This window comes from Helianthus annuus, chromosome 12, assembly GCF_002127325.2.
Source record: "Helianthus annuus cultivar XRQ/B chromosome 12, HanXRQr2.0-SUNRISE, whole genome shotgun sequence".
In the NCBI taxonomy this organism is placed as follows: Eukaryota; Viridiplantae; Streptophyta; class Magnoliopsida; order Asterales; family Asteraceae; genus Helianthus; species Helianthus annuus.
Window position 1 is genome coordinate 159,111,620 of NC_035444.2, and position 26,186 is coordinate 159,137,805.

The 26,186-nt window shown below is 41.9% G+C and overlaps 1 protein-coding gene and 1 long non-coding RNA gene across 2 annotated transcripts; both read right to left on the reverse strand.

The window, feature by feature from the left end:
• Positions 1–2,051: 2,051 nt before the first annotated feature.
• Positions 2,052–4,108, reverse strand: LOC110896080. The gene is made up of 3 exons (XM_022143519.2): positions 3,648–4,108; positions 3,218–3,553; positions 2,052–2,493 (listed from the first exon to the last, which is right to left on the reverse strand). The coding sequence occupies exons 1-3, from the start codon at positions 3,742–3,744 to the stop codon at positions 2,354–2,356; spliced, it is 573 nt and encodes a 190-aa protein (XP_021999211.2). The 5' UTR covers positions 3,745–4,108; the 3' UTR covers positions 2,052–2,353.
• A 481-nt stretch (positions 4,109–4,589) lies between these two features.
• Positions 4,590–9,717, reverse strand: LOC118484688. The gene is made up of 4 exons (XR_004873969.1): positions 9,551–9,717; positions 8,222–8,322; positions 4,985–5,073; positions 4,590–4,892 (listed from the first exon to the last, which is right to left on the reverse strand). It is a non-coding gene; the product is annotated as an uncharacterized LOC118484688 (long non-coding RNA).
• Between the last annotated feature and the right edge of the window lie 16,469 nt (positions 9,718–26,186).

Below are 26,186 nucleotides of genomic sequence, written 5' to 3' on the forward strand. Positions count from 1 at the left end.
CCTTGCATCCACATTGTTGCCATTGTCGTAATTCCCCTGAGTGGCTAGCACTTGATTAATGAAGTGTTGCCACGGGAAGTTGGCCATCATCTGGGTCATCATATTAGGCATGAGGTTGAAGCCTTGAAGGCTTCCTGGACCAACCGAGCAGTTTATTCCGAGAGGGGTGCTCATAACAGCGCTTCGTGCTAAAGGGAGCACGGACAGAGCTTGCTCCCACATGGTTGTTACAGACGCTGGATAGCTTGTTACTGGGGACTGTAGGAGCTGGTCAAGTGTTAGCTCATGTCCCAAAGGAGCACCACTAGTAATCGGTTGGGAAGAGAAGATAGGATGCACCGTAGGATTTGTCATAGTGGACAGATAAGGGTGAGGATTTGAAGGATTACTGGGACCAGCCTCACTTCTTGTAGTAAAAGGAGGTAGAGGTGGTCCGGGAGACAGTGTTGGTTCAGGTTCATCATAGTCTAAACGAATCCTCACTCCTTTTTCTCTTTCTTTACTCACATGCTGGTTGAGAAGTGACCTTAATTCAAGGAAGTTGTTTGCAACCCCCTCGGGGGTAAGTTCAACATGTGCTGGGGTGTCAGAGACACCGATATTGGGAGATGGGACCCCGGATCTGGACGGAGTCGGTGTGTTGAAGGTGAGGAACTCGGGTGTGCTCCCCGGAGTTGAGAAAGATGTTGGTATAGCCATGTGAGCTTGGCTACTACCCGGGGTAGAAGTGTTTGGAATCTGATTTACTTCTCCCGGAGATCCACTTTCAGACATGGTGATTTTAAGTGAAGAGAGCTACACTACTAGGTCTTTTTTGAGAAGAAATAGCGGTGTAGCCCCACGGTGGGCGCCAACTTGTTGATGCAACAAATACAAGACCAACGGTAGTAGCTGGGTTGGTTAGGCAAAAGGGTTGAAGGGTTCAACTTTGCCTAACGCAGGTCGCAGGGTCCCCCCACGTTTGCAAGACGTGGAAGGAGGTTTACTAGTTTGTTGTTGTTATTTGCTGAAGATTCCTTCTCTGAAATGTACTCAGATTCGGAAGTGGGAGCAAATGGAATGTGTGTGGTGGATGTGAAAAGGAGTGACTTGTATGTAAGCAAGTACTCCACACGAATGACCAGAGATTAGAGAATCAGAGCTGGCCAGGAGATGTTTTCTGAAGTAAATGAAGTGTCAATTTATAAGAGAAGACATCTCCCGAAGTAGAATGTGTTAGACTAGTAACCTTGCTTGCAGTGGAGGGTTTCCCCTTTTGGGGGTTAAAGGCTTTTGACCCCTGGATAATAGCGTGCATTGTGCAGACCTGCTTTGCTTTTGCGGCTATGGGTTGGTGAAGCGATCTCCGGATGTGACTGGCCACTGTTTCCGCCTCGCTTTTCCCATCTCACAGCTTTTCAACCATTGAACCGTTTAACCATTTGAACATTTACATATTTAGTCATTTTATTTAGTCTTGGGTTACCCCCGTCATCAGTAGATAATGTGGGAACCAACAAACTGCCCTACAACATTACTACCACAAAAAAACCATAACCAAGTAGGGAGGCCTAAAAAGGCTAGGAAGAAGAGTGCTGAGGAAATTTATGAGAAGAAACAAAAGACTGTTGAGGTGCTTTCACAAACACTGAAAAACAGGGGAAGCTTCCTAGGAAGAGTGAGTCTGTGACATGTAAAGCTTGCAAACAAAAGGGGCACAACAAGAGAGGGTGCAAGGACAAGGGGGGTTTAAAGTTTGTTCCAGAATCTCATCTGCATCACGAGTTTAAATTTTAGGTAGTTGAAGTTATGGTCCTTTTGTTGATTGCTATTGTTGAACAAGATACTACATTTTTATGTTAGTTTTAGTATTCTCAGTTTATTTTGAACACTAAACACTAGTAATTTTGGTTGTTTTAAATGGATTAACCAGTTAAGTTAACTGTTATGGTTGTTGGTATTTAATTAAGTAGTTGGTGAGTGGTATTTAATTATTTATTGTCTGGTCATAATCTAGTGCAAGTGCATGTTTTTTGAGAGTTGAATTGATTCAGTAGTTGGTTAGTGGTATTTATTGTGGTTTGTTTTTAGAGAGTTCATATACATTGCATCCAAAAACTGTCAAATACATTACACATCCAAAACAGTAAATTACAAGATTCTAATTAGTGGGTCAAGACATATATCACAACAACATCCAACTCATCACAATTAGCACTTTCAACCTCTTATTTTCAGCAATAGTCCTTCCAGCATCTTCGTTCATACGTGTAGTCCTTTCTAGCTCTGCTAAGACTTCTAAACAATATGGACATATGGGGGGGGGGGGGGGGGGGGGCAGCCCAAGCAACAAAACCACAGCCTTAACTACCCTTTAATTTCGACGAGAAGATATACTTAGGTAGCATGGATAGGAAAAGAAAAAAAAATGCAACTTCAATTGGGCAGCAGTGGAATCGTCTTCCAGGATTGGCTTGAGTATGGGAGGTTCGAATGACAACTTCAAACCCACATCTGCAGATCACCAGTGTGAAATTAGAGTTTGAGAGGGAATGGTGAAGAAGATGAAGTGATAGAGAAAAGGATGGGGTTTTGTTTATAAAGGAGGTAAAGTGGAGAGGTGAATTTACTAATATGTCCATCATGTGAGATGCATGTGACAATTAATTAACCAGGATAATGGGTTGAGTTAGAATCAGGGGCCAAAATGGCAAAATAGTTAGTTACAGAGACGTTGGGGGCACAGATATTAAAAAATCTATTTTGGGCTAATAGGGTAAAAGTGATATAACCACAGGGGCCAAAGTCGTAATTTGCTCTAAATAAATTATTAGAAAAAGCATATTATATATGAATTGTTAAAAATATAAAGTTACCTTAGACATGGTTTTGAAATACAAAATCACAATCCCTTAAACTGGTAACTTTTATACTCAAATGCAAAATCACAATCCTTTTAAATAAAACCAAAAACCTAGTAGCACATAAATATTTTTACAAGTTATATGACAATGATAGTTGGTATATACACTACACATCTAGCATCTAACGGTTTGATGACAGAAAACATTTTTTTCAAAGGTCTTGAATACTAAAATATTTTCTAATGAATGTTAAGAAAAAAACGACAGAAAAGAAAATAGTGTAAATCATGGTTCGGTAATTTACCACATCTTCTATATTAAATATTAAGAAAAGTCCAAATGCATGGAAAAATCAAAATACAAGAGGAGATTACAATGTTGATGATCTTTAAGTACTTTCCGGTGGTGGTGGTGGTGGTGGGACGTTGCACTTTGAAGGTCGTTTATGCATCCGTGCTGGTGGTGGTGGCGGCAGGGGGGAGGCGGTGAAGGAAATATAAAGAAATTCCGTGGTCGACTTGGCTTTGGTGCCGGGGGTGAACCCCTACGTACCGTACGCAAACTTGAATCTATGCCGCTGATTTGTAGCGTTGATAGTGGCGGCGGAGGCGGACGAAGAAACACATAACTCTTAATTTTACCTAGCTTTGGCGGCGGCGGCGCTGACGACACCTTTCTAAGCATTCTACTCCTACCAGAAAATACACTTCCTATATATGTAGAATGAATATATTTTCTTAACCATCATTGCAATTTGATATAAACCATCAGAATAAAACAAAACAAAACTAAACTTAAGTTTACCTTGATGTGGTTTGATTGAAGCAGAAACATTATGAATGATTAGATTAAACACAAGCAATAATAGAGCAACTCCTCTTCGGTCAAAAGTCTTCTTCATAGCGGTAGCTTAATTTAAAGTCTTCCTCTCGGGTGGTCCTTTTATAGGATATATGAATTCTGACCCATATTCCTAGCTAGATTACTTATCGTTTTTAAAGCTTACTATAAAGTTTAATTTGACGTAATAAATTAAATACTTTTCATCTCATCTTAATAAACTTTGCCATGAATCTTCGACATTCGACTTGTTCAGTTGTTCTTGATAGTGACAAGAGGGAACCTCGAGTGGGATCTAGTTTTTTTTAAACCGGAAACTAACATATTTTTAAATGCTTTTTTTTTATATGTGCACCTTGCCGTTATTGAACCCTTCACCTCATGAATAAAGAGAAAACACCTTATCACCATCTTCTTTTAGGACAAATTGGATATAGTAATCTTGAATGTCACATATCACTTGGTGAGCTAGATGGATATAAAAAGTTCATATTATTGAATTATGACTTATTTTATAAGGAAAACTAGGATGGTGCCAGATACCGCGCGTTGCGGCGGCAATCTCTAGGTTGTTTATAGTCGGCAAAATTATGGTTGTTTACGGTCTTAATGCATTTACGGTCTTAATGCATACACTATATATAGTTATATGATTTTAAGTGAGAGAATTATAAAACTACATACTGGGGTTATATTAAATTCATTAGGCGGCGTTAAAGTTGTTACAAAAAGCCGTCTTTGTGTCATATTTTCCCCAAAAAAAGCACCGCAATGCTCACAAACATTAGTACAGTCTCCATTGTCCAAATATAAGGAACGACCAGAAGAAGAAGAAGCATCAACTGGCGAAGAGACCCTAGTACGCTTATGTGATGATGACATCTTAAAATACAACTAAAAGTATCATAACCAACACGACAATAGTATTAACCTCTAACATATATGCATAACCAGACGGATGACCAGAATTAAAAGTATCAGCCTAAGAAGAGACCCTGGTACGCATGACATTTTAGAATACGACTAAAATTATCATAATAATAAACACGATAATAGTATTAGCCTCTAACATGTATGCATATCCAGACGAAAAGTTAAGAAAAATGTTAGTAAACCACACTTCAATAAGGCATAAAACATAACTTCCTTAACACCTACCTTAAAAGTAAAGTAACGAACTTTAGACAATCTTCAAACGATCCCAACAACCTAAAAAAAGAAAAGGTTAAAAAGTTGTCCATCATATATGAATATAGGATTCTAAATTTCACTTATTTAAAAGCATAGGGTATATAACGTACAAAATCCATTGTTGAAGTACTAAATCCGGATGAAGTCAGAATCAGAAATAGTAGAACCAACTTGAGTCCTTGTAAAGCCAACCTCCAAACTGTGTAAGAAATAGAGAAAATAACATGTTAGTAATGCGAACAGAAATCTTTTAACCAGTTACATAACTTATGCAGCTAAACACTCATTTTGATATATAAGTTCAGTTGTACATAAGTTTTTAATCTTTCGTAGATAACTTAAAACACTTAACAATCTTCTAATGTAGGAATTCAACCAAAAACCTAAAATCTTGAGTGAATTTCAAGTTTTGTCCTTTATTTTTAGGCCACTTTGCAAGTTTTGTCCTTTATGTTTAAATTTGACGAGTTTTGTCCTTTATGTTTAAAAATCAAGCACGTTTTGTCCTTTATGCTTGATTTTTAAGGACAAAACGTGCTTGATTTTTTAAACATAAAGGACAAATCGTGTTTGATTTTTAAACATAAAGGGTAAAACGTGCTTGATTTTTAAACATGAAGGACAAAACTCATCAAATTTAAACATAAAGGACAAAACTTGCAAAGTGGCCTAAAGATAAAGGACAAAACTTGAAATTCACTCTAAAATCTTTAACTAACCTCAGAACTTAAAATTAAAAAGAAGCTATAAACTTTATACTCACAAAAACGTTTGGGAAAAAACAACAAAGTTAACACAAAATTTAAGCGTACAGATAAAATTTTAATCTTCTACACATAACTTTAAACGCTTTAATCAACCTCATTAGTAAAAATTTCTAAAGTATTTAATCTTGTAAACCCCCCCCCCCCAAAAAAAAAACGTACTTTATACCTACAAAGTTTGTTACTTTTGTACGTTCGAAAACTATAAACTACAAATTTTTTGGTTTAGAAAACCCACATTAGATAGCTGTCTTTTTTTGTTTAGAACCGTTTTGACATGTTACCTGACCCAATCAATTCAACCATCTAGTCAAATATACTATAAAGAAGATTTTCCTCCACCTTAGACATATTATCGCATACTATTAAAACTGAACCAAATTAGTGAATTACCAATAGTGAGCAATAGATAAATTTTTTTTATGATATGAAATCTTTAACTTATACGAATTGTTTTCATCATGAATCATAAATTAGTGAATTTTTTTTTATAGTTTAATAGATAAATTTATGAATTTCACTTAATTGAAGAAGTCAATTTTTAACTTCCTCCACTGTCTTTACCGGCAAACAAATGTCTCGTCTAATGAAATACGTTACCATGGTGGCAGGAGCCACATGCCCACTTGGCATGATTTTGGTTTGTTGATGTAAAATGATATCGGTTTTTAAGATCTTTTTTAAACTTAATTAGAAAAGCTATATTTGAGAATGTTGCGAAAACTCCTTAACGCGTATAAGTAGAGCAAAACTCATTTAATCACTCGAAATCAAACTATATTTCATCTTAGGCAAACATCACAAACCCGACACCAATTGATTTGATAGGTTCAAACATTTTCCCTCATAAACCAGTTAATAAGCCGAAGTGCCTTTTTACAAACCCATTTTTATATTTTTGATCACCAGCCCGCTTCGGTTTATAAGTCGAACCTTTTTTACAAAAAAAAAAATTAAAAATTAAAAAAATAAGCGGATTCGTACACATCCGTTTAGCTAAACATGTCCACAGGTTCAACCCGAAACTGACCAAAACGTGTTTAAATTATAACAAACTCGCGAATTTCATTATGCTGCTATCAACCAAAGACAACATATGTATCCACATTTTATCTATTTAATAATCACCAACATTAATCCAAAATGTGATAAAACGGATAATATTTTGAGTTTCTGACAAAAAATAATAATAATGTTTGTTCAGAAACTTCAGGGAGAATTGAGTTCAGTGTTTTTTTCTTTTTTGCTACCATTTGTTGTAGTTTAGGTTTATTTTAATATTCGAAAGAAGGGTTTCGTGTGGTGTTTGTTGTGAACTAACTCATGAGCAAGTATTGTTTTTTGTTGTTTTACTTTTCAAGTTCTTTGTAATAACAGTAATGCTGTTTAGTGTTTACTTAATGCCTTTTATTGGTTTGTTCAGTTTGCCATATTCTCTATTTTTAATTTCTGGGTTCTACAATTGGTGTTGAAAGTTTTGCTCCCGCCTTTCAAAAGCTTTGCCCATGATCCCTTGAAACGCCTCTTGCTACACCTTTCCAAGACCCACATGATTATGAACTTCAAGGAGATCCCGCACAAAAAAAAAAGCAAAGATCGCGGGCACCTTGCACCATAAGCCAACCAAGTACCACACTTCCGTAGCAAGTTCACATGCCTTAACAATATGAACTGCTGATTCCGAATCTTGACCACACGTTACACAATTTAAAGGCTACAGCTGGATGTTCCTTTTATATAAAGCTTCTCGGGTAGGGAGCCGGTCCGTTACTTGGGACCCAATATCATCAATGCATCATATCAAAATTGCTGAAATCCCTAATCACTCAATAACCCCTGCTTAACCGACCTGGCCGAGAAATCCCCCTAGACCTCTCCCAAGGACGACCATGTATCCAACTGCCCCGTAAGCCGCTTCAGCAACATATAACAGTCTTCGAACTCCTTTTTTTCCACTATCAAAGTCGGGTCACGCATCAAACCCCAAACAGAAGTGTCTTGCTAATATGAGCTTTGGAGTTTTGCTAATTTGCGGGTTTTTTTTTTCTTTTTTGAGGTTAGTTTTATCTTAATAGAAGACATAGTTAAGTGATGAAATTATCTGAATTCTCTTTATAGACTAATCTAAAGAAATTTAAAAGATTTGGTGATTTATGACAAAATATACGCTTGGTAGTAGATTACTTAAATAATATATTAACTTTAACATCAAGAAGCGAGTTAACATCTACTTAAACCATATACCCTAAATCCCGTCACGTCATTAGTTGATATCTTATTATTTCTCATAATCAAATGAAAAGCAAATATTTACAGTTTTGACATGGGAACTAATTAACAAACAATGCCTTCAAATATCATAACTTGTATAGATAGACAACTGACATTCAAATACAGAAGGCAACCATTCATGCATGAAGTTCATTCAATTATAAACTGACATAAGAGTTGCACATATGAAATCCGACAACTGAAAACACACTTCAATTTGCAAATAAGAAGCAGTGAAAAAAACCCAAAGACAATAAACAAAGAAGAAACCCTAAGCTCTGAATTAAGAGGAATGCGCAAAGCAAAACTAACCTGAATCTTGTATTCTGTAACTCGGATTGTTGTAATTAAGCAAAGAGCTGGAAGAAAACCCCTTGAGATTAGAGAGCAAGACACTTCAGGACACAAACAACCTGTTGCAACCAATACACACACAGACATGTCACATATGAGGTGATATGTAGATGATATAATAATTGGTCCTTCATATGCATATAAGCCAAATAGAGTACATATAGATACATCCTTGGTGCATTTTTGTAACTACAAATCTAACGAAACCTGGCCCTTCCCAAGGGTAAGTTTAACTCTCCACCTTGGCCTAACATAAAAATTTTAGCAACAACTACATATCTATCTTTAAGATAAAATTTAGAAACACTCTGTCCTGAGTAAGCAATCAAATGCTCTACAGTAAAATATGAAAAAATCCGCCCCATGTATGATGAAAAACGTGGAAAAACTCCTTAAATCCACTTCAACTTTATAAATTTCCCAATTAACAAACATGTAATCTAACCCTGGGCTTATAGCTCAGTGGTTATGGAAATAAGGGAAAGACTCTTGGCCGAATGGTCTCGAGTTCGATTCCTGATCCACCCGGGTTTTACCGGCTCTGCATTGTGGTGCCCTCGGGCGGGTGCAGGGTCGGGTTTTCCCCGGAACTGGTGACATGGTGGGCTAGGGGCTCCGTGCGTGCAGGTTGGGCTGCCACGGGCTACCTTTCGGCCAATGGGTGCCGCGTACAGAGTACCCGCGATTCTTATGTTAGACGTTCAAAAAAAACAAACAAACATGTAATCCAAAAACTCCTCAAATTCTAGCAGATTCTTTTTTATATTTCATAACATTAATAAATTAGACAACCTACAGATTCTAATCATCAAACTAAACCAAGAATCAATGCAAACATCAAAATTTAAAATACTAACAAATCATAACTGCCAAGTACAAAACCTTAAAAACCATATAAAACCGATCACAAAGGCTGAATAGACAACCTAAGGTGGTCCATAATACAACTTGACAGTGAACAACAGCGAATTAGGAACAAAATAAAGCAGGTAAGTGAAACTGAAACGCTTCGATTAGATTACACAAACCGGAGTCATGTTTGATGTCGCAGATTCAGGTATGAATCAGTGTGATTCTAGTATGGTAAAACCGGATAAATGCAGAAAAAACAACGAAAAAATTTGCTTAAATTCTTCACAGTTTAAATGAAGAAAATATAATGATTAATTGATGATATCTAATGATTAATTGATGATATCTTCCATTTTTGTGGGTGCTACACTAAACTGGTCTTTGCAAAGCATGAATATAGATGACGAAAGAGAAGAAAAGTAATTTGATACTAACCTAAACAGGAAGCCGTTGAGAGATATTGACATCAGTAATGGTTGCAAGATGGCGAGAGTAAGCAAGATCGATATAGTGAGAGCAGAATGATGAAAGATCTGAAAGAAAACCCTAGACACACATTTGTCTAAAGCGTACGACTTTTCTGTTGAAGGGGCATTATTGTCTTTTGACAGGTGCACCGACCTTTCTCTTTATGAATAAGGGTAATATTTTTGATAACCTGAAATTGACAGTCTAGGAATTAGATTGACCATTTAAATAAACGCATAAATTACTTAGGGGTTGTTTGGTAACATTTGAGTGGTTAAGTGCTGAACCAGTAAGAGGAGTTCTGAACCATTAAGTGTTGAACCAGTAAGAGGTCTGAACCATTAAGTGCTGAACCAGTAAGAGGTCTGAACCATTAAGAGCCTTTATAATGCTTAACCGTTCAGAGGCAAATATCTGACCAATTCAGATTAGAGATCTTAACCATTCAGACTCTGTATAAATCTTAACCATTCAGAGGCAAATTTCTGAATCACTCAGACATCTGCTCATGAAACAAACAGTCTGAATCATTAAGTGCTGAACCAGTAAGAGGTCTGAACCATTAAGAGCCTCATTAAGAGGTAAACAAACAGCCCCTGTGAAGGGGTATGGCCCCAAAAAGCCGCGCAAACCTCCGTCCAGGTTGCGCGTTGAACCATACTCCTCATTTCAGAAGGCTTATTAATACTATCCACGCGCGGCCTACACGCATTGTAATTTATCCCGCGCGAGGCAAGGCCCACAAGAGGCTCACATATCAGCACTTAGCATAAAACAATGGAACAAATGAGCATACTAACCCCGCGCGGATTAGTTTGCTGTCCAACAAGAGCCACTCAGTAGGGAAGCGCACAGCTACCCACAGTGGTACAAAAGGTACTAGTGGCAGTAAAAGGAGCCAATGAGCGTCTAGCAGGCTCTGGACAATCGTGCGCCACGATCGCCTGACGAGAAGTACACAAGGACGCCTACGTGGCACCAATCAGAGGACGGAGACAACTGTCCCACGATCTCCACTTGTCTGCTGATGACAGAAGGACAACAAGGCCGACAACAATGACACGTGGCTCCAATCAAGGTGCGCCAGCACCGATGAACGTCTAGAAGCCACTAAGCGGTCGACGCCAGTGAGACAAAGAGCATATCCGTTTTGTTGTCCGCTTCTGGCCCAAGGCCCATCAGCCCATAACCCCTTACACCTCTCCGGCTATAAATAGAGACCTCATTCCACAGGTTAAACATTCTATTCCCTCTACTCTCACTCTTTACACTTAATTACTCTCAAAGCGGTCGCTTATTCTCACGCCGGAGCCTGGTTAAGAGGGAAACCCCCACATTCCCCTCTTAACGAGTAACGGTGTTTTGTTTTGCAGGATTGTTTACCAAGTCGGAGCTCAAATATCCTTAAGAAGATTAACCATCATGAAAGGAACATAGACCAATCTAATTAACTCCCTAATTAGATCACTGTTTCTTCATTGGCGCCCACCGATTTTTTCTATAACCAACCTCATCTTCTTTTATTTGAGCCTTTGACATCTTTTTCTTCCTTCGACTATGACTGGTCAAGGAACCATTCCAGAGTTCGGTTTCGGAACCAACTCTAACATGGCGTTGGGTGAAGGAATCCAAAACTTCCAAGCCCAACAAATCGAAGAAATCGGCGAAGTTGAAATTACCAATACTGGGGGTCCGCGCGGAAGCATTAATCGCATCACCCAAGTGGTCACCCCAGGGAACAACGGTGAAGGACCATCGAACACAGCGCCACCTCAAAATGTATCTGCATTACTAGGCTTACCAGAAGGCGAAACCCCAGCCTCGTGGTATGCCAAGAACATCGCCACCATCAATGCAGCATACCAATCGCTGATCGCGCAGCAAGCAGTTTTGACGGCAGAACCGTCCTTGGTCACCCCTCAGAGTCAGGGGGTGCGCCAAATGCCTCCGCCAGCCAATCTACAAGGCAGAATCAACAGGCCTCCCCCTACAAGACGTTTAAGCGTACAAGACACGCGCGATACAAGAGGGGAAACAGATAGTTACTACGACTATCCGTCGAACCTTCAACGAGGCCCTGTTCACAGCCGGCTCACGCCGCGCAACATGAACAACGAATGGGAAGAAACGGACCCGTATGATCCCACATGGGAAGGTGACGAGGAATCGTCAGTCTTTAATCGTCTACCAAAAAACCATGAGTATTACAAGCCAAGACAACACATTGGCTACACAGAAGAAGCTGAAAGAGATTTCCGCCTGGCATACAGACCAGCGGAAGCTGCAGAACACTCCAAGTTTATCCCGAAAATTGCACTCGCGCCGCTTTCACGAGAGAAGCTACCCCCAACTGTCGGGAAATTCAATGGGTTGACTGACCCAGACGATCACGTCAGAACTTTCACGAGTGTGGGCTGCATGGGAGGTTGGAACATGCCCATGTGGTGCCACCTGTTCATTCAAACTCTTACCGGAGCGGCTCGCGCCTGGTTTGACAGCCTTCCACCTGGGAAGATTAAATCATGGACAGATTTCAAGACGCAATTCTTAAGCTACTTTAGCCAACAACGTCGCTACCAACGCGACACAGCCGAGGTAGAAGATATTTGGCGAAGAGATGGTGAAGGTCTGGAGGACTTCATCACGCGTTTTAACAAAGAATGTCTGGAAATAGGCGGCGTCAGTGAGCAACTCATGCGCTGTCACTTCAAAAAGGCTATACGCTGCGATAGTCTCATTAGAACCATCACAGGCAAAGATGGAATGCCAAAGGAGTGGGATAAACTAATGGAAGCCGCAAAAATCGTCGCGCAAACTGAGGAGTCCCTTGCTGGTGGAAAGGGCTACTACCCAGAAGATCGATTTTCAAGAGGAAGTACGCGCGACAACAACAACAAGCGTAACAAATACAAGAGTCATGACTGGAAGTCTGAGAGACCAAGAGTCCGTGAAGACAGGCCACGCTACAGAGAAGATGCGCGAGAAACGATTGACCGAATCGGTTACAAGAAGGCGGTCAGAGACGACAATCGTGACAAACACTGGACTCCGCTCACCAAAACGCCTAAGGAGGTATTGATGACGGAGAATATCGATTTCAAGGCTCCCAGACCAATGACAAACAAGAAAGGGCAAGACCCCAACTTGTACTGCGATTTTCACAAAGATTCAGGGCACCTGACCGACGACTGTTATAGCTTGCGCCAAGAAATCGAGAGAGCACTCAAAAGCGGTAAGCTAAGCCATTTAGTGAAGAATGTACGCAAGGAAACCCGTCAACTCCAGCGCCACGATGAAGGGAACCACAAAAAGGTCCGACGACTAGAGACTCACATGGTCAACGGACCCAGGTATAGCGCGAAAGAGAAAGGCAAACGCCCTTATGAACCTTCTTGGCAAGAGCAGCAAGTTATATTTCCGGTAGTGCGCGGCGGACCTCGCGCCACACGTCTCGTGGTCATTACCGGTATAATCGGGCATTATGAAACTGACTACATATTCATAGACCCGGGAAGTACTGCCGACATCATTTACGAACAGTGTTTCAATCAGTTGGATGAGGAGGATAAAGCGCGACTCGAGCCAGTCGATTATCCTTTGTCCGGATTTTGCAACGAGATGGTTTTTCCTCTCGGACAGATCAGTTTCCCCGTCACGCTCTCTGACGGGAAACACTCAAGAACAACAAATGTGAACTTCATGGTAATGCCAGTGAAATCGAGGCATGATGTGCTTATTGGGAGGGAAACACAAGGCGAGCTAAACATGGTGACTTCAACGCCTCATTCTGCGATAGGTTTCCCAACCAAGACAGGAGTAGCAATCATATATGCCAAGAAAGAAGTAATGTCAACTGAAGAGCTGCGCCCAACAAAGGCGGCGAAGGTCTCCACGACCGAGCCAGAGAAATGGGTTTTAAACCGAAAATACCCCGAGCAGACTGTGACAATTGGCCACGCCATTTCGTCAGAAATCAGAACACGTCTAAAGCAACTGCTGTTTCGAAACATGGATATATTTGCCTGGACACCGGCAGACATGACCGGTGTCCCGCGCAACATCACCGAGCATTGCTTAAACACGTACCCATCTGTCGAGCCAATGGTCCAAAGAAGGCGCAACCTAGGGGCAGACAAGACAAAAGCAATGAATGAGCAGGTATGTGAGCTGCTCAAAGCCGGGATCTTGCGAGAGGTAAGATATCAGAGTTGGGTGGCGAACCCCGTGATGGTCGAAAAATCAAACGGCGGATGGCGCATGTGCGTAGACTACACTGATCTCAACAAGGCGTGCCCAAAGGATTGCTATTCCTTGCCTGAGATCGATAAAAAAATAGATTCTCTCGCGCCATACCGATGGAAGTGCTTTTTGGATTGCTACAAAGGATACCATCAAGTGCAGATGAAGCTAGAAGATGAAGACAAGACAGCGTTCAGAACGGATCTTGGAATCTTCTGCTACACAAAGATGCCTTTTGGCCTGAAGAATGCAGGCGCGACATATCAACGCTTGATGGACAAGACCTTTGCAAGTGACATCGGAAAGCATATTGAGGTTTATATCGATGATCTAGTGGTTAAAAGTCCTGAGGAGGACCAAATGTTGAAAGACATCGAGAAAACGTTCAACTCATTGCGCAGCGTAAATATGAAGCTAAATCCAGCCAAGTGTTCCTTTGGCATGGAAGAAGGGAAGTTTCTAGGTTTCATTGTCACAAACGGCGGTTTCAAGGTGAATCCAGAGAAAGTACAAGCTATAGAACGAATGCCCTCACCGTGAAACATCAAGGAAATGCAACGACTAGCCGGCCGGCTGGCCGCGCTTAATCGTTTTCTCTCCAATCACGCCGCAAAGTCGTATCCCTTCATTAGCACGTTGTGCAATTGTGTGAAGAAACAAGAGTTCAAGTGGACCCCGGAAGCCGAAACAGCTTTTCAACAAATGAAAGCGTGTCTGATCGAACTCCCTACCCTGACTGCACCATTTGAGAAGGAGCCCCTCGTACTGTACTTGTCCTCCTCGGATAAGGCAGTAGGGTCAGTATTATTGGTCGACAGAAACGGGGTACAAACCCCGATCTACTATGTCAGCAGGGTACTCACTGACCCAGAAACAAGATATTCCACAATGGAAAAGTTGGTTCTTGCGCTACTACACGCCTCCCGAAGGCTGCGCCGATACTTCACAGGCCATGTGATAACCGTGCTTACAAACTTCCACATTGGCACTATACTACAGAAGCCTGAGACATCAGGAAGGTTGGCAAAATGGGCCATTGAACTGGGAGGCCATAACATCTTGTACAGGCCGCGCCCGGCCATTAAGGGTCAGGTCCTAGCCGACTTCATCACAGAAGTGCCGGCCGATAAAATCAAGGAGTGCGAGCTGATAGAGACTCCCGAAAAAGATGCAACAGATGAAACTTGGATGCTTTACACCGACGGGGCATCAAATGAAGATGGCGCGGGAGCAGGATTGCGCCTGGTGAGCCCAGAGAATCACGAGTTTACTTACGCCATTAAGTTGGACTTCAAAAACACCAACAATGAGGCTGAGTACGAAGCATTTCTGGCAGGCTTACGCCTCGCCATCAAGATGGGAGCTAAAAGCTTGCGCGCACATGTTGACTCACTCCTAATAGCCAGTCAAGTAAATGGCATATACGACGCAAAGGGAGAAGTCATGGCTTTGTATCTGGAACAAGCGAAAGAATTGCTCCAACAATTCAAATCTCACAAAGTTATACACATCAATCGCTCCGAATACAAGCCAGCTGATGCCTTGAGCAAGCTTGCCTCGACTTCCTTTCAACATCTTGCCAAGGATGTAAGGATAGAGGTACTCAAGAATCCATCGGTGCTGCTGCGACAAGTGAATGTGATCGAAACGGGCCAACCTTCATGGATGACTCCGATAATCCAATACTTGCAAGAAGGGGTACTCCCTGAAAACAGAGCGGAAGCGAGGAAGATCCAAAACAAAGCCCTACAATATGAAATGAACGGCGGTATTTTGTATCGAAAGTCCTTCCTGGGGCCACTACTGCGCTGTGTGGACCCCCAGGATGCGAACTACCTGATAAGGGAGATCCACGAGGGGATCTGCGGCATTCACTCCGGGCCACGGATGGTTGTCGCAAAGATCATGAGCGCCGGTTACTACTGGCCTAGTATGCATGTAGACGCGCTGAAGGAGATTCGCAAATGTGACTCTTGCCAGAGGCATTCTCCAAAAACACTGCGCCCAAAGAACGATCTTATCCCCGTATCCACTGCATGGCCCTTCCAGCAGTGGGGAATTGACATGGTGGGACCCTTCCCGGATGCTCCTGGCGCCGTAAAATTCATCATTGTGGCTGTTGATTACTTCACAAAGTGGGTGGAGGCCAAAGCCCTTGCATCCACCACAGCTATGATTGTGCGCAAGTTCATCTGGGAGCACATCATATGCAGATTTGGCCTCCCGCTCAAGATTGTAACAGACAATGGCACCAACTTTGCATCGGAAGATCTCAAGAAGTGGATGAAGGAGATGAAAATTGAACACACTTTCACATCTGTCGCGCACCCCCAAGGCAACGGACAAGTGGAAAGCGTGAACAAATGCATTGTCGAGGGGATAAAGGCCAGATTGGGGACAAGGCGACGAGGATGGGTTGATGAGCTCCCGAGCATCTTATGGGCTCACCGAACCATGCCAAAAACAAGTACCGGCGAGACCCCCTTCAGCTTGGTTTATGGCTCAGAGGCGGTTATCCCGGCGGAGATTGGCCTACCCTCACCACGCATGACAGCGGTCAACACAGTTGACAATGAAGCGGAAAGACGCCTTGACTTGGACTTGTTAGAAGAAAGACGCGAAATCGCGCGAATCAAAGAGGCCAAGTACAAGACCCAGCTAGAAAGGTACTACAACACAAGGGTCCGTATCTGTACCTTCTCCCCAGGGGAATACGTCTTCCGCGACAATGAAGCGTCAAATGCGGAACGTCCAGGAAAGTTGGCACCTAAGTGGGAAGGCCCGTACCTGATCCACGAGGTCCTGGGCAAAGGGGCCTACAAGTTACGCACCCTAGATGGCCATATCTTACCACGAACATGGAACGCGCAACAACTGCGCAAATGTTATATGTAACTTACTTCGGCCTTGTGCCTGTTTTTACTTTCCTATGTCTGCTAAACGCCATTACAATCAATGTATGAAGGCCTATGCGCCCATTCCAGACTTAATGAAAACATACGACATGTTTTTCTACTACATTTTTTCGTTACAAATGCACGCTAAACTTTTGATTAGCGCGAAAACACTCCAGCATTTTAAAAATTTGTTGACAAGAACCGCCTCCAAGGTCCTCCGCGAACAAAGCGCGATACCGGGCGGCCACTTTTTACTTAAAAAACACTTCCATTTATTCGAGCTAATTTAACCTAAGTTTTGACAGCAATGCAATAATTGCAACGGAAAAAACGAAAACGATTCATATAATAAACTTGCGCAACAGCGCAGCATTTACAATCAAGTTGCAAAAGACAATTATAAGGCACAAACGCCTATCAACAACCTATTTAACAACCTATTCTATTCATCGCGTCGACCACCATCATCATCTCCGTCATCCTCACCATCGTCATCGTCGCCATCATCATCTCCATCTCCACCGTCATCACCAGCTGGTTCCTCATCGGACAGTTCGACGGTAACTGGTGGGTCGAGGACTGCTTTAAGACGTTGGCACCAGTCGTCTTTTTTCAAAGATTCCACAACCAGATCCATGATGGGCAACGTAAGGTTGTCATACGAGTTTTCAGCATGTGCAAGCGCAGCATCAGCACGTTCAGTCACCGAGCAGTGGCTTACATCAAATTCTTGCCCTAGTATCTGCTCAACGTGACTGGCACATTCCAAGTAACCTCCTCGATGACCCACCACACGCGCCGCATCCGTGAGAGCAGCAACGGCGCGATCGAGCTCGCCAGCATTTAGGATGGAGTTGGCAACCTTCAACAAAAGAAAAGCGTTAAGAACAACCCTTAACCAGATGGAATCATAAAAAACAGAGGTACAAACTTACAAGCGCTACTCCACGAGTGCGCATCCATTCAGCCTCCGAGACAAGCGTGTCAACGATTCCTTGGGCCTCGGAGTAGTTGGTTTGAGCCACGTTAAGCGCGGCAGTGCTGACAGCACGCGCCTCCTCAGCCGTAGCAGCCTTAACCCTCTCGGCCTCCAAGTCGATCTCCAACGACTCACATCTGTCGATTTGCTCGTTCAAGCGACGTTTGAGCTCCGCAATCTCAACGTCCTTGGCGTGGAGATCTCTGTCCTTGCTAGACAGCTGCACCTTGGCCGCAGACAACTCAACCTGAAGGCCGATAAAACAGCTTAGGCCGTTTTGTTAACAACATAGCAAGAATAAAGGAAAACAAATAAACTAACCTCCATCTGCTGTTTGGCAGCCTTCTCTCCTTGCGCCTGCTCCACCTTCTATGTCAATTCAGCAACTTTAGCCTCAAGATCAACTATCTTCTGTCGAGCCGCGTAGGCGCGCTCGTTGTCTTGGGCGCAAATACGTTTAAACTCGGCCTTCTCTTTGGCCAGTTGCTCCTCAACATTGTGGAGTTTCTTTTGCAAACCCTCGCGCCCCCATTCCTCGGCCTTCTTATCGGCTTCAAATTTGGCTCTCTCCTCACCAAGAGCAGCCTTGGACTTTTCAAACTCAGCAATTCGTTTTAACGAGCGCTCACGGTAAGCCTCCCAGTCGGCGCGCTCTCTAACCATTGTTCGCCATTCACGAACTATCTGGTGATTGGCAGCACGAGCGTTGGCCTCTCCAAGTATAAAGGTGCGGTATAACATTTCGTGGGGTTTCGCCCTTTGCCGGTTAACTTCTGCAGGGGTAAACGAATTCAAAAACCACTCGCGGCAAGGGGCAAATTCATGAAATGTATCTTTTTGCTTTAAGCTCCAAGGGGCTTGGTGAGGAGCATCGCCGCGTTCTTCTTCATTGTAAGTTTTATAGTAGATATCGCCGACGGTATCCTTCGCCCCGACCACGTTTGGGTTAAAACCCCCTGCACCACCAGAGCTCGCGCTGCTTGAAGCATATCGACCCGCACCCTTAGAAGTAACGACATGCGCGGAGTGGGTAGGGTTTGTAACCTCAGGCCCTTGAACATTAATAGGCTGCTCCATAGCCTTCTTCTTTTCTGCCTCCTCCAGGGCCCTCTTCCTCGCCGCTTCGGCCACCCTCTCCTCCTCCTCCTTCCTTTTCCTCTCCTCCTCCTCCTTCCTTTTCCTCTCCTCCTCCTTCCTCTTTCTCTCTTCCTCATCCTTCCTCCTCTTCTCCTCCTCAATCTTCTTCATCCTTTCTTCCTCTCTCTTCTGATTCTCCTGCGCCTTTCGCTGAGCCTCAGCAGCCTTCGCGGTGTCCTGAGCAGCAGCATCAGAAGATTTGATGGTAATCTTCGGCCTCTTTGACGCAGCCTCACTGAACGTGACACCCTTCTCAGGGGTCTTCTTGATCTCTGCAAAAATAATGCAAGTACATTTAATCAAAGAGAAAAGTATTGAGGAAGGGAAGCAAAGAACATACCCGGAGAAAATTTATACAAGGATCGCAAGTTGCTCGTTTTCCCGACCACGGGAAGCACAACAGCAGTAGGCGCGGAAGCCACACCAGCTGTGGTTTCGCTCCTACCTCTCTTCCTGCCAATCAATTGGGCAGCAACATCTTCTTCTTCCGCTTCATCATCCTCAGGGGTCGCGCCAGCATCAGGGTTACGAGAACCCGCGCTCCCAGAGCTTTTTGAGCCACCTGCACCAGTTTTTGCCTTAGCTGTACGCGACAAGCCTTCAAATGAATCGCTGATTATCACATAATCATCTAAGTCACTTTGACGAAGGCGGAGAGTACCTTTGACAGCAGCAGTAGTTGCGCGACTCGGGCCAGTACCCTTGCTGGTCACTTCCGGATCACCCTTGGTCTTCTTCTTCTTCAGAGGTTTCTTCTTCTTCTCCTCCGGGTCAATCCCCAGGTCGCGCAACACACCTGCAAAGATTTTAGACCACGAACTTAGCTCGCCGTTGGAAGACCCTACTGACTCCTCGCTGGAAAGATAGAGAATCTCTTTCCCAGCAGAAGTCACAGAGCGCAAAGGACGAGGTTTAGGATATTGCGCACCTTCAGTAGCGGTTGGCGGCGAAGCAAAGGCACCTTCAACCGGAAACATGAGGTTGCCCTTAATCTGGTCATACCAGCTTTCTTCATCATCACGCAAGGGGCGGACGCCCATGGAACCACCAAAGGTGGAGAAGGCAGCTTGATAGAGTCGCGCCTCTAAACATGAACATAAGTAAGTAACAATTAAATCAAGCTACTTCAAAAAAGAACAAAGAGATAACAAACCTTGATCACCGATCTTCAACACCGGAACCTCCCTGCTGTTGGGTGACCACTGGTCACTCATCTTAGCCACGACCAAAACGTTTTCCCCAAACACTCGATTTGGGGTTGGGGTCAGCTGTTGATACCACTGGGCCTTCTTAGGAATCGGAAGGTCTTCCTTCGGTATAGCCTCAGTCCAATCCCTAAAGGGCATGGCAATTGGCAAAACCTCTTCCCGGATAAAGAAGAACTTGGGTTTCCAATCATGGAAACTCTTCGGTGGGTTTAACAGAATCTTCTTAGCCGCACCACGGCTTGCGAAGGAGAAGAACCCCATCGTCCTTTGCAACTGATAGAAGGCCCGGAATTTCTCTACAGATGGCTCAATGCCATGAGAATGGCACAAAAACTCGAAGTGTCGTACCCTAACCATGCCGGGTGGGCTCATCTGCGATAGAGGGAAGTTGTAGTAATGGAGAATAGATCCCAAGAAATTTGTAGCCGGTAATCTGAAATTACCCTGAAGAAAGAAATCTTCATATAGGGTTATGTACCCAGGTGGTGCATCAGCCGCGGTCTGGCCCTGAGCCGGATACCGGGCATCCCACTCCGGTGGGAATCGAAAGCTCCGAACGATCTGTTCAAAGAGCCCTAGATCCCACTTGAGGACAGGAACTGGTCCTTCCTCAGCAGCAACTACTTCCTGATGTTCTTCACTCATCGTCTCAGAAAAGAAATCTGGAAAAAGCTCGAAGAAAAACTTGAAGATTTGAAGGAATCTTGAAGATATTTTGAAGATCCAAAGATGGAAGTTGAGAGAGAATAAGGTAACGAAGAGAAGTGAGAACCTCTCACCTCTCTTCGGATATATATACCCATCACATTTAATGCGATGGGTAACCGTGCCGCTTTCGCCGCTAGGCTAACCAACGAGAGGCTGCCACGTCAAGCGGAAAACCAGGGGTGACGGTTACCACGCGCGCGTGGGCCTCACTCTCCTGACACGAAGTGCAACCGCCGCAGACGGCATGATGACACCCGTGCCAGAGGTCAACTCAAACGTCGCACTCAACGACTTATCCCACCAACTTGTCAGAAGTTCAAATTTCGAAGTTTCCCGCCATAAAAATTACAAGTAACTTCATGCAAAAGTTACATGAGCCGCGCAAGCTACATGTCACCTCCAACAACCCTGCGCGACTGATCAGACAAACAACAATTCCTAAAGACCTGCATGGGTACCTGCGCAATTAAAAACAACATTTTCCACATGCGCCACACCAATCAAGATCAAAAGAACATTTCACCTATTACACTTATTTCTCTTATTTTTATCAAGTCCAGAGCTCCAACCACTTGCGTTGCGCATGGTGCAGCACTGGACTGGGGGGACTTGAAGGGGTATGGCCCCAAAAAGCCGCGCAAACCTCCGTCCAGGTTGCGCGTGGAACCATACTCCTCATTTCAGAAGGCTTATTAATACTATCCACGCGCGGCCTACACGCATTGTAATTTATCCCGCGCGAGGCAAGGCCCACAAGAGGCTCACATATCAGCACTTAGCATAAAACAATGGAACAAATGAGCATACTAACCCCGCGCGGATTAGTTTGCTGTCCAACAAGAGTCACTCAGTAGGGAAGCGCACAGCTACCCACAGTGGTACAAAAGGTACTAGTGGCAGTAAAAGGAGCCAATGAGCGTCTAGCAGGCTCTGGACAATCGTGCGCCACGATCGCCTGACGAGAAGTACACAAGGACGCCTACGTGGCACCAATCAGAGGACGGAGACAACTGTCCCACGATCTCCACTTGTCTGCTGATGACAGAAGGACAACAAGGCCGACAACAATGACACGTGGCTCCAATCAAGGTGCGCCAGCACCGATGAACGTCTAGAAGCCACTAAGCGGTCGACGCCAGTGAGACAAAGAGCATATCCGTTTTGTTGTCCGCTTCTGGCCCAAGGCCCATCAGCCCATAACCCCTTACACCTCTCCGGCTATAAATAGAGACCTCATTCCACAGGTTAAACATTCTATTCCCTCTACTCTCACTCTTTACACTTAATTACTCTCAAAGCGGTCGCTTATTCTCACGCCGGAGCCTGATTAAGAGGGAAACCCCCACATTCCCCTCTTAACGAGTAACGGTGTTTTGTTTTGCAGGATTGTTTACCAAGTCGGAGCTCAAATATCCTTAAGAAGATTAACCATCATGAAAGGAACATAGACCAATCTAATTAACTCCCTAATTAGATCACTGTTTCTTCACCCTGATAAATCTTTATTATAAAAATGAAACAAATTAAATAAGATAAAACTAAAGAAAATTATTGAGTTTGAATTTAGAGCTCTAAATGATAAATCTGAGCTTGCCAGTTGGTAAAAGTAAAACTGTCTACACGTTTATCTATCGGGCTATAGGGTGTGGTTATGACCCTAATGATCACCATGATCCTCCACGTCAATGCCATGTAACCCACCTTTAATTCATCATCCAAAACTACTATCCTAAGGATGTGGTCATGACCCAAACCACTTCCCCTTATTTATTTTAATTTATCTTTATCTAAAGAAAAAGGAAATGATTTGTTGAAAAAATGGAAAGGAGGACCATGGTTGTCATGGTTTAATCCATGCAAACCATGGTGGATCAACCAAGGGGGTGGTGTAGCATTCTATTCATGTTCCTAGATGGCAAATCATGTTCCAATCATGACCCCCACACCCTATAGTCATGATCTGTAGAAATGTTTCTATAACTGCTAAAATTGAGATGTTTTTGTTCATTACTTATTATTATTAACAGCGTAAGTTGAGTTATGTTCTTTCTAAGCTAGCTGTGTATTTGAGCTTTTCTATTAGAATGCATGCACAAACCACTAAATTTGCAAAAGTCTACGTGATTGTAGGAAACGACAAAGCTTGATTATTTAAACAGCCCATTGTTTTGTCTAATTGAACCTTAACTTGCCTTCAAGGAGAGTTGTGAATGGTTAGATCACGAATCAAATAGTTGTTAATATGTTTCATTATTTTATGGATTAGACGACTTTAAAATGTGTTGACCCGCAAAATCATTTGAGATGAACATTTGATAACTCGTTTTTGGGTTTATTTTTATGATAATCAACTTTTATTATTTTAGTTTAAAATAAAAGTCTTTTAGTTTTTAATATATTTGTAGATGAGTGTTGAGGAAAAAAAAACTGATGTTAGACGATAGTCTTAGTCTTAGATGAGAATTTAATTAAAAAAAAAAAAAAAAAAAAAAAAAAAAAAAAAACTATGTTGTTTTAACTAAAAGTAATATAAATCTTTTACTTTCATTCTCACCAAAATAAGTCTACCTAACATCATTCTCGTTAATTGACATCCATCTATACGATTATATGTTTTCAATTGGTTTGAACTTTCAAGTCCCTAATCATAATAGGGGTTGTTTGGCAACATCTGAATGATTAAGTGCTGAACTAGTAAGAGCTCTGAATCATTATGTGCTAAACCAGTAAAATGTCTGAACCATTAAGAGCCTGTATAATGCTTGTTCAGAGTCAAATGTCTGACCAATTCAGATTAAAGGTCTTAACCATTCAGACTTTGTATAAATCTTAACCATTCAGAGGCAAATGTCTGAACCATTCAGACATCTGCTCGTAAAACAAACAGTCTGAATCATTAAGTGCTGGACCAGTAAGAGCTCTGAACTATTAAGAGCCTCATTAAGAGTTAAACAAACAGCCCCCAAGTCTACCTAATCATATTGATTTTTTTTTTTATAAAAAAAAAAAAAATGAGTAGATATAGAGATTTCAGAATTTGTCACCCGGTCTTTTTCTCATTCAGCCTTTTAAATTTGAACATGTAAGTTGTAACAATGGTTTAGTTGATCTAATGAAAATAAACTAATAATAAAATATATTTCTAATTGAAGGGTGGTCCCGAGACCCGGTTTTTTACCCCTTCTAACAGGATTTGTGTTGCAATTCTAAATGAGAAACGCAAAGGGCTAGATCCGACTCACACGGCTCCGTAGCCCAACTCCAGGGCGTCCAGGCGTGTCAAGCAGATCTTGGTTGCTTAAAGCCGTGTTTACGAACTCTGTTTTCGTTGATTTGGGTAGAATTAATACACCAAGACAACCCGTACAAAAGATTATCAACAAAATAGCCCGCTAAGTCTGACCCGCTCCATTAGAATGAGCTGCCCATATCCACCCAAACTTAAAACATTGGGCCCAGATTGCAGAAGCCTTTAAGATAAAAATAAACAAGATGTGTTCTTTACTTCTTTATCTGTGTTGCTAGTCCAATAAAATAGTTCAAATTTGATAATTAGCTAGATGATATGCGAGTAATAGGATCTAAAGCTTTTTTTTTTCTTTTTACGAAAAAAACCTCAGTTTTGTTATTCGCTTTGAGTCTAATTTTTTTTAGCCGGACCTGATATTTTACTTACTACTTTAATCATAGGTATCACTCTTCATGTGACGAGGCTATCCGGTGTTGCCTTAATTCATCGTGTTGGTCATCATTGTTGAAGGAGATAGACATTTCTAAGGGTGCATACAAGTCGAGCCTATCGAGCTCGTTTAACTTTTGAAAGCTCGAGCTCAGCTTGATTCAAATTTTGTTTCTCAAGCTCGGCTTATTTATTATTTATTGACTTACTTATAATACATTATAATTTATCATTTTATATAAATTTATACATAACATAATATTATATGTATTAGTTATTTTTCCATAATTTTATAAATGTTGGTTTTTATTATTTAAAATATATATTGAATATATTAATTAAAAATTATATAAATAATAGGCTTATTAGGCTCACGAGCCGGCTTGATAAGTGAAGCTTGGGTTCGGACTGAATTACTAAACAACTTATTCTTAAGATCGAACTTAGGTTGTTTTTAAGTTCGGCTTGTTTCGAGTTTTTTTTCAAGCCGAGCTCGAGTAACTCGCTAGTAGCTCAACTCGTTTACATCCCTAAACATCTCAAAAGTACATATTAAAGATTCCTTGAAATTCATAGTCAACTATTAATTTGTATAGATTAACTAAGTTTATTTCATTTGTATAGTTAGTTATCCTACCAAGCTTTGTTAAAAACTAGTTGAGTTAGTTGGATTCAGTTTGTTATAGCATTATATTAGACCATGTGTAGTGGTTAAGAAATATAATGCCCCCACCATGGGGCATTATCCGATACGTGGCAACCCAGTCAGCATGGGGCGTTATTGCAAAATTGACGTAGTGGGAATAATGCCCAAATAATGCCCCTTTCAATCCTTAAAAAAAAAAAAAAAAAAAAAAAAAAAAAAAAAAAACACAAAGTGATTTTTCATTGGTGGGTCAACATAAGTCAAAGCTCCAACAATGCAAAATGGCGTTTTAATAATCACGCCTGATTCATTTTTTTTGAAAAATAACGCCCGGTAACGCCGGGTGTAGTGGTTACCGGGGCGTTATAGGGCCTTTTTTTTGAAAAAAATTTATAAATCACGCCCCACTACACACGGTCTTATTGTAGAGTAGGGTTGTATTTTATAAATAGCAAGTTAAATCAATACAATATATGAAAATGTTGTGAATGTGAATTCAAAAAGTCAAATCCGTTTAATTTTAATACACCATATATTGAGACATGTAATCACTCATCAAAATTTTATATCCAATGAAAACATTGGCTATTTTGGCACCGCATATGTATGTTTCTAATTCCATTAGGGTCATTCGATATCCATTCCGTGAGGGTAGAGCGTCTACGTGGTTGTGGGGAGCCGGTGATTGCAACACCGCAATATTGCTCCCCGCTTGGGAAGAATTTGCCACTGGTGAAGATCCAAAACCAGTAAACCATAACGACTAATACCTTTTCTCATTATTTTAATATATCATTTAACATGTAATTTGATTTTCCTCTAATAGCTTGTGCTCTTTAATTTAAAAAGAAGAAAAACTAAAATCAAGCCTTTGTTTTTTTTTCCTTTCAACATTCCCTTAAAAATCTTAACAAAAGCTAGTAGCATTCAAAGTCAAATACTTTTTCGTCTCGTAAGCCGCTTTGGCACATGCTTAGATCGACATTTAGGAAGATAATAAAACTAGTAACTGAATTGTATACAAAACAAACTTCAACGAAACTCGACTTTTAATTTTTATTGTGTAATATGTTTAATCATGTTTTTTATTATTATGAAATATTTGTTAGT

Excerpts from the sequence above, each read along its gene's own strand:
- LOC110896080 (XM_022143519.2), bottom strand. The coding sequence starts at position 3,744 with ATGAAGAAGACTTTTGACCGAAGAGGAGTTGCTCTATTATTGCTTGTG. Across the intron at positions 3,554-3,647 it reads TTCAATCAAACCACATCAAG|GAAGTGTATTTTCTGGTAGG; the intron begins GTAAACTTAAGT and ends CTACATATATAG. Across the intron at positions 2,494-3,217 it reads ACTTAAAGATCATCAACATT|ATGTGGGTTTGAAGTTGTCA; the intron begins GTAATCTCCTCT and ends GGTGATCTGCAG.